Source organism: Maniola jurtina, chromosome Z, assembly GCF_905333055.1.
Source record: "Maniola jurtina chromosome Z, ilManJurt1.1, whole genome shotgun sequence".
Classification (NCBI taxonomy): Eukaryota; Metazoa; Arthropoda; class Insecta; order Lepidoptera; family Nymphalidae; genus Maniola; species Maniola jurtina.
Window position 1 is genome coordinate 14,858,594 of NC_060058.1, and position 14,132 is coordinate 14,872,725.

At 36.8% G+C, this 14,132-nt stretch overlaps 1 protein-coding gene across 7 annotated transcripts in view; it reads left to right on the forward strand.

Annotated features, from left to right (window-relative positions):
- The window catches only part of LOC123880248 (ras-associated and pleckstrin homology domains-containing protein 1), a 127,101-nt gene extending 114,999 nt beyond the window's left edge, over positions 1 to 12,102 (forward strand). For all 7 annotated transcript variants that reach the window (XM_045928262.1, XM_045928267.1, XM_045928264.1 and 4 more), the window contains 8 exons: positions 707 to 856; positions 1,293 to 1,481; positions 1,756 to 2,003; positions 2,997 to 3,089; positions 3,857 to 3,969; positions 5,652 to 5,743; positions 6,040 to 6,219; positions 6,372 to 12,102. In XM_045928262.1, coding sequence (XP_045784218.1) covers positions 707 to 856; positions 1,293 to 1,481; positions 1,756 to 2,003; positions 2,997 to 3,089; positions 3,857 to 3,969; positions 5,652 to 5,743; positions 6,040 to 6,219; positions 6,372 to 7,621 — 2,315 coding nt within the window. In that variant the 3' untranslated portion in view covers positions 7,622 to 12,102. The remainder of the gene's footprint in view (positions 1 to 706; positions 857 to 1,292; positions 1,482 to 1,755; positions 2,004 to 2,996; positions 3,090 to 3,856; positions 3,970 to 5,651; positions 5,744 to 6,039; positions 6,220 to 6,371) is intronic.
- The last annotated feature ends 2,030 nt before the right edge of the window (positions 12,103 to 14,132 follow it).

Below are 14,132 nucleotides of genomic sequence, written 5' to 3' on the forward strand. Positions count from 1 at the left end.
CCCGTATAATCATCGAAACGCTTCCCATTTTGTCGGCCAGGTGCCCTTCCGGCTATCTGGCCTTCGAGGATCAACCGTGGGAACTCGTAAAGGGGGTGACCGAATCTATAGGTGAACGAAACTTCAACCTTCCTCAGTGCGACGCTTATCATGAGCATTTACTTTAAGCTATATCCAAATTTATTTTGTAAAAAATTAAAATTTTCTTAGGTGCGATTTGAAAGTAGGTAATCCAGATCTTTTTTCGAATGGAGGTAACGTTCAAACAACACTTTCGTTAAAAATTGCCACTAAACAGAACAGCTGTACGAGACCACCATGTTTTTTACAAAGAATCTGGCTAATGAAAGTTTAACTTAACAAAAGAAGCTAACAGCTAACGTTAACTTTATTAGGAAGAGATTATTTTGAAACTTTTTTGTTAATTTTTTTTAGTCAACTTATTAAGAACAGAATAATCCTAAAAAATCTTGAAATTACTGCATATATTTTAATCATTGTGTAATTTAGATTTTTATTTTTCATTCTGATACAAGTTAGCCCTTGACTGCGATCTCACGTCATGATAAATGATGATGCAGTGTAAGTTGAAAGCGGGCTAACTTGGAAGATTCAGTGATAATTAAACTGTATATTCTGCTGAGCTTTTCACTCTTTTTTTGCGTAAATTACTTTATTTATTTATTGATTATTTATTTAATTTTAGAACGGGTGTACGAAGACCACGAGATGCTAGTCGATAATCTAATGCTGTGGACGCGGGAATCTAAAAACAAGATATTGTTCGCCGAAAGATCAGACAAAATATCACTTTTCCAGAACCCAGAAAAGTTCCTGCTTACTGAAGATGATAGGGGTACGAAACTTTTAATATACTCGTACCTACAGAATTTATTAAAACTTAATGTAAATTAATAGTTTGGAGAATTTTGTCATTTTTATAATAATTGCAAACGATACCACAGTGGTGTTGTTAACAAAACATGTGTGCAGTTCTTAAAGAACTTTAAATTTATTTACAAAACAGAAATGAAACATTTACCCCCATATTCACAATCTGTAAGTACTAATAAATAAAATTAAAGTGTCTGTCTGTAATTTCGAAATAACTACCACATATTACCAACTCGCAGTGCAAGTCTGTACGGTTTCCGACCAATCAGATTCTTGAAAATTGACCAGATACTTTATCGTTCAATATTATATAGTATGTAAATACCAAGGTTAGACTTCATTGAATGACCGTGACAATACTGCTGGTTCAATATAGTTAAGTGTATTTTTCTTTTTAGGTTGGTCCAGCGAACACGATGAGCATTCACGTCAAGTAATAATAGAAGATTTTTTTGGACAAAGCGGCGCTTCTTCCGTAGTCCCCTCCGTATCAGGCAATCCCGTCCCATCGATGGAAGGCCCTCTCTATCTAAAGAGTGACGCGAAAAAGGGATGGAAAAAGTACTATTTCGTCTTACGGCCATCTGGTTAGTACGCAGACTGAGGGTACATTTTTAATTATGCTTGCTACATTCTTTTACATTTTATGGTTTAGTTTACAGCTAACTTAAGGTATCTCAGAAAAACTAAATAATTTTTAAAATGAGCCATGAAATGTAATTAAAATCGCAGCGCGAACTGTGTGGCCACACTTTTTATAATCTTTGAAACATTATCTATTGCCAGTGCGAATTATGCCATATATATCTTTCTATTGAATGTTTAAATATACGTTCTATTAACTAATCGTTTGTCTGTTAGGGCTGTACTATTTACCGAAAGATAAGGTGAAGACGTTGAAAGAGCTAGTGTGCTTGGCGACTTTCGACACTAACGAGGTGTACTTAGGATTGAATTGGAAGAAAAAGTATAAATCACCTACGGATCACTGCTTCGCAATCAAGCATCCGAGGCTGCAACAACCAAAGAGCGTTAAGTTCATAAAGTTCCTGTGCGCCGACGACCAGAAGACGTTGGAGAGATGGATCACAGCCATGCGAATAGCTAAGGTTGGTTATCCTTTCACAACTTAACATTAAGGTCAAAATCTATAGAGTTTAGACTTCAGTTTCAGTTAAAACGAGGCAGATTTATGCCAGCGGTATAACGCTGTCTCGTTTTAACAGTGTCTTAAGTCTGAGCAAAGTCAGTCAGTCAACATTGACGAGCGGGACAAACTCAAGAGTGAGATGTTTTAAGAGAGCTGTTTTTTTGACCGTTTTAAAGCTGGGACACACCGAACGCCTTTGCAGCACGTAAGCGTAGACGTAGCGCGTAATGTATTGAACTGTATGAGATATGGCATACCGCTTGCGTGACGTGAACGTTCGCGTAGACGTAATGCGTGCTGTCATGTCTATGGATTCACGCGCGTCACTACGCACGTGGTCACATGTACGTACTTGGTGTGAATCGGCTCTTAAAACTACGTTATTATTTTGAAAATGAATTAATGTTTTTGATACACACTTACATAAATGTTTATCCTTACTAATATTATAAATGCGAAAGTGTGTCTGTCTGTCTGTCTGTCTGCTACGCTTTCACGGCTCAACCACTGAACCGATTTTAATGAAAATTTCTACAGACTTAGGATACATTCCGGGGAAGGACATAGGCTACTTTTTATCCCGGAAAAACAAAGAGTTCCGGCGGGATTTCTAAATACTCATCCGCTTGATCGATTTGTATGAAATTTGCTACCGAGGTAGCTTGCGTCCCTACTGTTATTGACATAGGCAACTTTCTATCCCGGAAAATCAAACAGTTCCCACGGGATCTTTAAAAACTTAAATCCACGCGGACGAAGTCGCGGGCATCCTCTAGTATCTAAATGTTTTCTTCTACAATCGATTGACATTTAACCCCATCATCTTCGTAATTATCTCAATCCATAGCAGGGTGACGTACGGGTCTCTTCTCGGAATGAGAAGGGTTTAGGCCATAGTCCACCAGGCGTCATTTAGCTATAATTAATTAACTTTAAAATTTGTCCAATGCAGCACGGCAGACAATTGCTGGAAAACTACCGATCACTGGTGGAAGAGTTGACTCAAGAAGACCTAGACCACTTGGCACATGCACGATCTTGTTCTGTAAGTTCTTTTCTATCTTGTCTCCTCTTCACCATTTTACCACCGAACCGCAAGACGTCGGGCGAGTTTCCATCCTTATGTCGTCGACACGTACGAAATGTTTTGCGTCATCATTCCCTATACGCATAGCTAAGATTTGGAACACAATACACAATACAATAATTACAATACGATCATCTTTAAAACAAGAGTGAATAGAATCTTCTAGGTAAACTCGTCCCAACTTAGGCCACATTATCACTTTCCATCAGGTGTGATTGTGGTCTAACGTTTGCCTGTAATGATTTAAAAAAAAGTAAACACGGTATCTATCAGTGTATGTGTGTTGTTTTTATTCTGTGACAAGCCTCCCCCGATTGTGAAAGAAAAACGTATTCATCGTTATCGTAATTGATAGCAATTTTTGTCCCTTGATTGGCTGTGAAAAGGGTAAACAGCGAATCAATCAATCAAAGGCCAGAATCCTAATTCTCTTAGAAATAATTAAGAGCTGGTTTTAAAGTTACACCATTTTAAACATGTGTATGTTTTGTGAGACTGTATAAATTATAAACTGTTACATTTGTACAGTTGTAATATGAAAATGAACATTTTAACAGGGAAGTAAAACAGTGATAGATGTTAGTTCCTCGTATTTAAAAAATTGATTGGTTAGTATTCAAAGAAGAGCCAAGATTTTTTCGACATCAGTGGAGTTAAACTAGTCTGTTTGGAACGCACCCCTCTTGATCTGCCAAAGAACTTAAAGATAATATATTTCGTTGCAGATAACATCAATCCCCACAAAGACAAATGGCACGGTGCCAGTTGGGGGCAACGGCCCCGCGCAGTCTACCTCCAGCAATGTCAGCGCTGCCAACTCCGACATCAGCAGCGGAAGGTTGGTTTAACCCCATTCTTATACAATTAACCCCCGACCCAAAAAGAGGGGTGTTATAAGTTTGACGTGTGTATCTGTGTATCTGTCTGTGGCATCGTAGCTCCTAAACTAATGAACAGATTTTAATTTAGTTTTTTTTTGTTTGAAAGGTGGCTTGATTATAGCTAAGAACATTCTCGATGTTCTTAGCTATAATCCAAGAAAATCGGTTCAGCCGTTTGAAAGTTATCAGCTCTTTTCTAGTTACTGTAACCTTCACTTGTCGGGGGTGTTATAAATTTTTAATTTACACTTGTTTAATTGCTAATAGATATTAGGGGGCACGGCCAAGCCGTCCTTTTTCAAGCAAGATTTAGAGTTTGTAGAATCAGAGCTTGTAAGTAGAGTGATTTGTTATTTATTGTTATAAATGTGATATAGTCAAGAGCATTTAAGAGCTATATTACTTTGGACTTGGGATAGGTCCCATGGCCAGCACAAATCTAAGATCAGCTAGGGGCTTGGCTCTACTAGAGATCTCATAACTTTTTAACAGTGAAAACATTATGAACCTGTGAGTCTTGGCAACCTTTTTACATGAAATGTTTTGGTGGGATATCTTTTACTATGTCCTATTTTTTATTTAGTTCATGTCGGCCATTTAATTGACGAATCTTTAAATAGACGCGAAAGCCTCCACACTTGTATTTTTAATAACATTGTATGGTTTTTACACTTATGCAGATACATAGCTGAAAAGTTATAGACATGAAGTTATAGACAAATCGATTGATAATAAGACACTAAAGTCCGAGTCCTACAAAATATACCTATGTTGCTAGAATTACGAGTTTAAAATGTATTGTCTTGCTGATTGTCGTTTAAATATACATTTAGAGCTGGCTGCAATAAATTTTTATAAGTGTACGAATTTGTTAAAATATTTTTATTATAAAAATAATTATAATACAGTTAATTGAGATATTATTTTAATTATCTCAAGTTAGGTACTTATCTTATGCATAGCAGCGAATTCGATTCGTGTTAAAATTTATACATGTTTAGCATATGCGAATGAATTAAAATAATTATAGCCTTACGTAATATTATATTATAAATAACCGAATGGAATGCATGTTTTTACTTTATTTACATGTTACATTTATCGGCACTACAACCCTTGGGAGGGGACGTGTTCAATCGACCAATCAGATTCTTAATAAATCTCCTGAAAAACTTATCATGTCATCTTGTAAGAAACTGATTGGTCGAATATACACATGTTCTCTCCAAGCGGCTTAAGTGGAAACCGGGCCTGAGTTGAAAGGTCAAGGTGTGGTCCAAAGATCTCCCCATCGATTTCTATAGTTGATGCTGGTTCTCCAGCTGTTTATGTCAATCAGTTCTTTTTGAAAACGACGATTAATTTGTTTATTATATTTTATAACACCATTATTTTATATGAAAATTATTAAAGCCTAGGTTCTAGTATCCCGTCTATACTAAATTGACAGATTTACGCACATTAATTAGAAAAAGCCTGAGCCTTACATTTACGCCGAGTGTCTAGTCTTGCTGATTGTCGTTTAAATATAAATAAAGCGCTGGCTGCAATAATACTTATTTTGTTTTGTGTAACTATTAATAATTATAAAAATATTTAGTAATAAAATAATTTAATGAAGTTATACTTGTACCGATAGACACTCGCGTGCTTCGTCGTCGAGTTCAAGTGGTTGCCTCTCCGATGGCGGGACTGCATCCGAAAGTGCGTTTGACTGCGAGTTTCCTATGGGTTAGTAGAAATATTTTCATATAAAAATATTTTCTCGCAGAAATTACTCTATTTTTATGTTAAAAATTGAAAAATATTTGTGGTTTTATAAAATGAAATAAAAATCATGATTTTTAGTTAATTATTGTCTTTAACAATGGATTCTAGTCCATACATTACTTCATTTATAAATGAATAAATAAATAAAATAAAAAAATTTAATACTACAGTCCAAGACCCTATTGAATCAATTTATTTCATGATAAATTTAACGTTTTGTTTAAAAATATTAAAAATAACATCGTGGTGTTTTACAGGTACCATAAAACGTAAACCCTCAATGAAACCTAACATCCCCCTGACATGGATGACTCGACAGCTAAAAGAAATGGTGGAAAACGAAGGTGACACGGACCCTGGTGACTCTGGGACGCTGACGAGGCGGTCACGATCGCGCGACGACTCGACTCTCAAACGACACCACTCGACAGCTGCAGGTAGTTATTACATAAAAATTACACCAAACACAAAAGTCAATTTTGTCCTTAGATCATTTTCTTATTCCGAAGCTATAAATTATTTGAATTTGGAGAAGTATTGGGAAGAAGTTCCACAGATTGTCAGTTCAATAAGATTTTATCTTCCACAGAAACGTCAAACGCCCCCATCTATAGCACCGGCAGCATCACTTCCAGCAGCCCGAGTCGTAACGAACAGACCTCCCCGACTTATGGCCATTATGAGACTATCGCACGGGACCCCTACAGAGCGAGTGTCGATACCGCATCTTCTCTCTACGGTTATACGATCTATGACAAGACGCAACAAGTGCAAGAAGTAGCTGTCGAGGATCTACCACTGCCACCTCCGCCAACAGATGATGTTCCCGACGGAATGTTTAGCTCGACTCTGAGTCTGGACTCGTTACCACCCCCTCCACCGCCTCTCGACCCAATCGAAGACATTTGCGGATCTCAACTCAGTCTTCCACCGCCTCCTCCAGAACATGCAATGGAAGCCCACACTGGACGTGTGCAAGACATCGTTAGTCAATTAACAGCACAACAAATAGAACAAGCATCTCGAGCCGGACAAAGAAATAGCGTTCGCATAGCGGACCCGAGTCGCTCGTTCCCGAGACAACCATCTCTAGACAGCGTCCATTCCGATACTTCCAAAACATCCTCTCTTCAATCCGATAAAAGCATTTATGGTCAACAAAACGTTGCATACGGCGCTTGCCTCGTCGAGTTACAGACCAAAAAACTCAGCAACGGCAGCCCCTCTATACAGAGAAAAGTGACGGAACCGGCGAAAGAACGATCTAGCTCTATGAAAAAAGTCAACTTTGCAGATGATCTCTCGACTTGTTCAGAAAAGAAAAACAAGAAAATCACCTTTAATTTAACAGACGCCCCGCCGTCACCAAGGAAACCACCACCACCGAAGCGTAATGAAAGTACGCGTCTGTCATCCCCGAAAAAACTCGCCGATTCAAACAGCAACCCGCCTAAAGACTTTCTCAAGGATCTGCAGCGAGTGATGCGGAAGAAATGGCAGGTTGCACAGAAATGTAAACTGGAACCGGCAACGACGCCGCACGAAGTGCTGGGTTTCAGGGAGTATCCACTGTCGGATGATTATAAGGAAACAAGTGTATCGATGTGGGTCCAGGAACATTACGGAAGCGGGTCCGGAGTAGAAGATCCCTTTTACGAGAACGTTTTCGGGAGAGAGGCACCACCGAGGCGTGAGGAGCCAAAACCTATTAAGAAACGGCCACCCCCAGCGCCACCTCGACGAAGCGACTCTACTCACTTAACAACGCACCCCGGACTACCCGGCCCTCCGCATTCCTCCCTGCCTGCACATCCTTCCGCGGTCCAACCGACCGCTTGAGACCGCCTGAACATATCGCTCGCGTTGTGTGGACTCGCCTGTCGAATGTGTGACGCGCGTAATTCCAACCGTTGAACTCCACGACGAACAATATGTTGTGATAGAGTGACGAACAGTGAACCGCGAGCGATTAAATTAGTGAACTTTCGAGTTTTGTATCAATGTACATGCTATGTGTAATGTAGTACCAATTTACTGTCCATAATTGCATAAATGTAGTGATTTTATGTAGTGATGACAATTTTAACGAGTCCCTAAAGTAACTGATTTGCACAACGTGGGATGTCGGTATGAACTTAAAATCAGTTTCATTAATATCTTAAAGGATGGAACACAGTTCTCAATAATGTGTGAAAATGTGACCAATGGTAGGTAAATTCGAAGGTGTTAGGTAAGGTTGGAACAAGATTGAGATAAATTGTATGGCGGTGCTATTAAGAAGACTATGTAAGTTGAATTTGCAGGTCCAGTTAAAAACCAAAATTTCTCTAAGTAGGTATTTTGTTAAATTTTTTTTGTTAAATTACACTGATTAATATTGATTATTTTATTGATTGACTTGCTGATGCTCGCGACTTCGTCCACGTGTGAGAAACCTAAATCCACGCAGACGAAGTTGCACCCCAACTTTTTTGACATCTCGCTAACGAACAACGATATCAAATGATTGAATGAAAATAAAAATAGATAATTCGATATTGTTAGCCAGTCAGGTTACATGGCTTTGTAGATATTCATTTGTATGAGAAATGCAATATTCCTAATATGTGCCATAGTTATGAATACAATTAAAGTTTAATTGGTCTTAATTTCCCAGATCTCAGCATTTTATGAAAACTAGGTAGGCACTTGTTGTACGCGACAGGCTGAGATGGCAATCGGGGTGGGGACGCCCCACACACTCGCACAGCCCCCGCCTTAACCCTGCGTGGGATACCAGGGGTGACGTGCGGGTGTGCGGGGCGTCCCCCGCCTCATACCCCGCTTGCCATCTCGACCTGTCGCGTACTATACACAATTAAAAAAATGAAAAGCTTCAGATAGGTATAACAAAAACAATTGCGTGTCATTGTGTCGAGGAATATCTTTACGCGTTTTATGTAGATTAAATTACTTTAGATTTATGATTTAATAGAAAAACAACACTGTTGAGGCGTAATGTAGTAAAAATTAAAGTTTTATTACTTAAGATAGGTACCCATTTTAGTACATATTGTATCGTATTGGCATACGAGCGTGAAATGCGCACAAAAAATGATAGTCCCAAACTACCCTTACGCAGTGCGTTTGCGTGCACTAAACGCTAAACAGCTTAGCACATTATTTTCAAAGTCAAGTAAAATTAGCAGTAGAGACTCGATTATCCGGACCTCAGTCGGTCAATCGCAATGAAGTAACTTTGTAGTAAGATTGCAATACATGTTTTAATAATTAAAGAAAATATTATGTATTTAAGTAGATAGATATTATGTACGATCGAAAATGTATCTTTATTCTTTTAATAAACATTGATTTTTGTTGATAAGTTCGATTTGTATTTGTTATAAATATTTGTTAATAATATGTATGTACAAAAATCGCTTTTCTTCAGTTATGAATTATCCGGATTCTGGGTTATACGAATGCCTTACGACAACAATTAGTTCGGTTAATCGAGTCTCTGTATTCAACTTTTGCGTAAATATTTTGATGGTTGCGCTACGATTATAATATAGATACTAAGAAATATTTTCTGGTAACAGAATATAAACTGCCATACTACATTGAAGCATAGACTCGCATTGATGTGTGATAATCATAAATCTCCAATATTTGTGATCTCACTCCTGCGTTAAGTATCCATTTTTTGTGGGCTGTGATATTGACCAATATAACTATGAGATCTAAAAAAATTAGGAACTCCCTTTTGACCTATAATAACACGGACGGAATAATAAAGTGTAAAATGAAGAATAATCATTGTTGTTTATTTCCCACCACAACACGTTGAAAGAAGTTGAAAGAAACCGTCCTTCTTGTTTGGACCTATATTCCAATTATTTTATAGTGTTTGTACTTTTATAAGCAGGTGTTACTTTAGATGAATTTTAAGAGGCTTATGAATTTAAATTTAAATAAAAAATAGGAAATATGGGCACTATTATGAAAATGTAAACATAGCTTTTATTTATAGGCTATGTAATTTTTGAGGAGACCTGAAGTATGCGATCATCTTCTAGATTTTTGGTACTTTACAGACAATTGTTTAAAGATAAATATAATAAATCTTAAATTATTCTACCTGCAGGTTCAGTTGGATTTATATTTAACGTTCTAAATTACTTACCTACAGCATTTTTATTTAAACTCGTAACCATCGTTTCATAACTACCTACTTAATCAGTAAAAATTCACAGATAGTATCTTTTCTTTTCTCTGGACTCTATCTAATTTTCAATTAGTATTCCTATTTGTATTTGATTTGTATTACAACAATTGTTTTATTTATGCATAAATTTATCAATGATTTAAGGATTACGAAAAAAACGCCGGACTGACTAAATTAGCAGAATTTTTCTAGTATAATTGCAAATAGTCTTTTGATGTGGTTGCTTAATATGCAGCGACGACAAAAAAAGCAGGATTACTTGTACTTAGTAGAAATTATATAGGCACTTGAAATATTTTTGCAGTAAGTCCATCCGAATAACATTCAGCTAGTAAGACTGAAAATTAAACCGACTTTGACAATAAATTTGCGTCCAAAACATGTTCCGGGTCCTTTTGGATAATACATACATGTACCCACTCATAATTTTTATTTCAAAGTTAAAAAAAAGATAAAGTTTGAATAAAGTTTAACTCTATGTCATCTGATATTTTCAAGCATTGTTACTTTATAACATAGACATACAATTTTCGCTTCGCTCATTTATAATACGTATAAGTACTTACAGTGGAATAGATTACTGTCCATTGGCAATCTGTCGACAGTTTGCAATCTCACTATATCATAAATACTAACAATGCTTACAATTTTTCGTTAACATAAATGAGTACTTATATCAAGTTCCGTAGGTGCCTATTTGTTCGAAAAGAATGTATTACTTCAAACCGAAAGAAAATATTTGTATGAAATTAAAATTGAATAAAACAGGGCGACTTATGATTTTTTAAGTGAAGAATTCTTTTTGTATTGGTTTACGTTTAGAAAAAAGTATTAGTTAAATATGTATGAAAGATAAACATTATTATTAAAATAGATTGTGCCCGTTCCTGCTTAAGCAATCCTCATTTAAGCAGTAAGCCCCTAATGAACCAAAGGAATGAAACTAAAAATTGAAACCTTACAACCGAGCCATAGAAATCTAAGACTGCGGTACCAAAGCTCCGGGTTTGAAAAGAGCTACTTATTATGGCTAATTATTCTATTGTACACATCTCTAAACTAAACTGAATTAACATGTCTAAATCTAGTGCTATCCTTTTCTGGTGGGAGCATTTTGAAAGGGCATCATATTTATAGCTATCATTTCAGTTCAGAGACTATGTACAACAGATTTAACATTGTGAAGCCATTCGTTTCATTCTCTCTATTCTATCTCTGGGTATTCTCTTTTGGGTCGTATTTTAGAAAAGCGTCCGTTTTAAAACTAGGTTATGGCGGCAAGCGTGTCAGATTCATGTTGCAACCTTCTACCGTACGCTATGCTGCCAAGAGAGGGCCTCGAAATATGACCAATAAAATATGTAATACTAATGTTAAAGGCATAACGCATAGCTGAGCGCCCTGCGGTAGTAGAGAGGTGCGGGGGAAGTGTGATGATGTGATGCGATGACGATTCGTCACACCGCGCCACGACCACAGGAGCCTACTCAGTGTGCGCTATACCTATAGATACTTATCTCTATGGGCCTACCATGATATTGTATTAATTTCCATGACATATTATTATCTCTTAAGAAACCGAACATTTGACAGTTAATAGAAACGAAAGAAATGTGTATCCGCCGACTTTTGTATGTTTTAAAAATAAGATTAGTTTAAAAGATAGAAAAATGAATGGTGGAGTAGTAGTTTGTGCACCGCCTTAAAATGTATGTCCGAGGTTTCCCAAGAGTGGTATTTGTATGGTATCTACTAGTTATTATTGAAGGTGCAAACTTGACTGTGCTGTAATGTGTTGCGTCACAATTATTGACATGAAGATCGGAGTGTTTGATCAGCGTCACGACAGACTCAATATAAAATGTATGACTCCGATTACCTTCTGTCGCATCACAACCCTCGGCTTACACCTGTACTGATATAGGTATAGCTAGACTGTTTTATTGGTAAAACTATTTAATCCACGGATATTATTTGTTCTATAGTATGAATATGGTTTAACCGATACGCTAAACGAAGGGCCATAACTTTAGACCATGTTTCATTCTAGGCTAAAAATTTAATTGGTAAGATAGCTAATTCGTTTGTACACAATTTACTTACTGAACTAAATAAGCGTGCTTAAAAACAATGTTCCTCTGGAAAAAGGAACTTTTACGGACGAATATAATACAGCAAGATCCTGAAACCACCAGACCTTACTTATTTTCTGAGAAACAAAATGTGTGGGATAGAGTAGTTTAAAGGTGTCAACGCACTCGAACTGAACTGCAGCGGCACTGCGCGCCGCGGCAGGCGCGCTGCCCATATTCTCTCCAGCCGCGACGCGCGGCAACGGGCGCTGAAGCGCTGTGCAGCGCCGCTCTAGTGCGATATGCTCCATACAAAATTATAGAAATAATATTCTGACGCGATGTGCCGCGTAGTGCAGTCTCGTGCAGTGCAGCTGCAGTTCAGTTCTAGTGCGTACGCACCTTAAGTGTGTATTATTTACGTGCACATAGCTGCTAATTTGTGCCGTGGGCCAATTTATAGCGAGGACATCGCCACGAAGGACAGTCTAGGGGAACAGCTAAAAATGGGCTTCTAGTCCCAGCTTCGCTCTGGTGTATTGCGTCAAATCCTCTATATTTTAAAATATAGCTTACCTGCATTACTGTTTTACTTTTTAGAGTACCTAAATAAATTTAAAAAGGTTTATTCAATTTGTCTGTCCACCTAGGGAGGGGCCTTCCAATGCTGCGCTTTCCGGTGCCAGGTCGCCATTCTAGCATCTTGGAACCCCAACTTCTATCAATTTATACGTATCAGCTGCTAAAGGTGCCTATATAAAAATATTAGTCACTTTTCTTAGTCTCAGTGTAAATTTTAATTATGTATGTAATATAATATAATATATAATTATATAAATAATTTATTTATTTATTTATTTATTAGGACACCAGAAAGTTATAATATTAATACATTCTTAAATCTATACATACACACACACATAATTAAATATCTAACTTATTAATTAGGTGTCACAACTTGTGCCAAAAGAAATAAAAAATAATTATTATTAAACAATAAAAAAGTTTACAATGTACAAAATTTATGCCTTAAAATAAAGTAAAATAAAAATACTAACTAGTTATTAATGAACAATTATTAATGGTGAAAATTGACTACAAGTATTAAGTAATGTGTAATAATAGTATGTAATATGAACCGATTTATGACCTTAACAATTCTATTATTTGTTTCTTGAATTTTGGTAGTGTGTTTTGGAAGATATCAACCTCTTTACTGATTGTGTTGTATGTTTTGGTTATTCTGGATATGGCGGAAAATTGTTTGAGGTTAGTTCTGGCTATGGGTTGGTGTAAAAGGCCGGTTGCGTGTCGGGGAATTCTGCGTGGGACTTTTAACTGGAAGGTTTGTAAAAGTGGTGGGCAATCAATTATACTTCTTAGAGTCTTATAAAGAAATGTCATGTCGAGGAGTTTTCTGCGGGTCACTAGGTTAGTCATTTTAAAATATTTCAGTTTGTCATTATAGTTAGGAAGTCGTTTGTGTAGTTTGCACGAATATGCTAGGTGTCTCAGAAATCTTTTTTGAACGCGTTCCATCCTCAACTGGTGAGTATTATAGTTAGGTGACCATACCACACTACAATATTCCAGAATGCTTCGGATATAAGTATTGTAAATTTTTATCTTTGTGCTTGGCTTGAATATCTTACTATTCCGAATTAAAAATCCCAACATTTTTGACGCTTTAGTGACGACATTCTCAATTTGCGGAATAAATGTTAGTTTGCTATCAAATATTATACCAAGATCTCTTAATTCTGATAATTCATTAAGGACTGTGCCGTTAATTTGATATTGAGATTGAATAATGTTTCGGTTTCGTGTAAATATTATAGAATTACATTTTTTAGCGTTTAAAGTCATGTTATTAATAATGCACCAATTTGTAACAGCATTTAAATCATCTTGGAGTAAAGTGCTATCTGTTAAGCTTCTAACAGTTTTAGCCAATTTAAGATCGTCTGCAAAAAGATAGGCACTACTATGGTTAATGCATATTATAATGCATAATAATTAGTATTCAATACTGCAATACACTTTCCTTGCGCAATTACTTCCGCCGGACTCT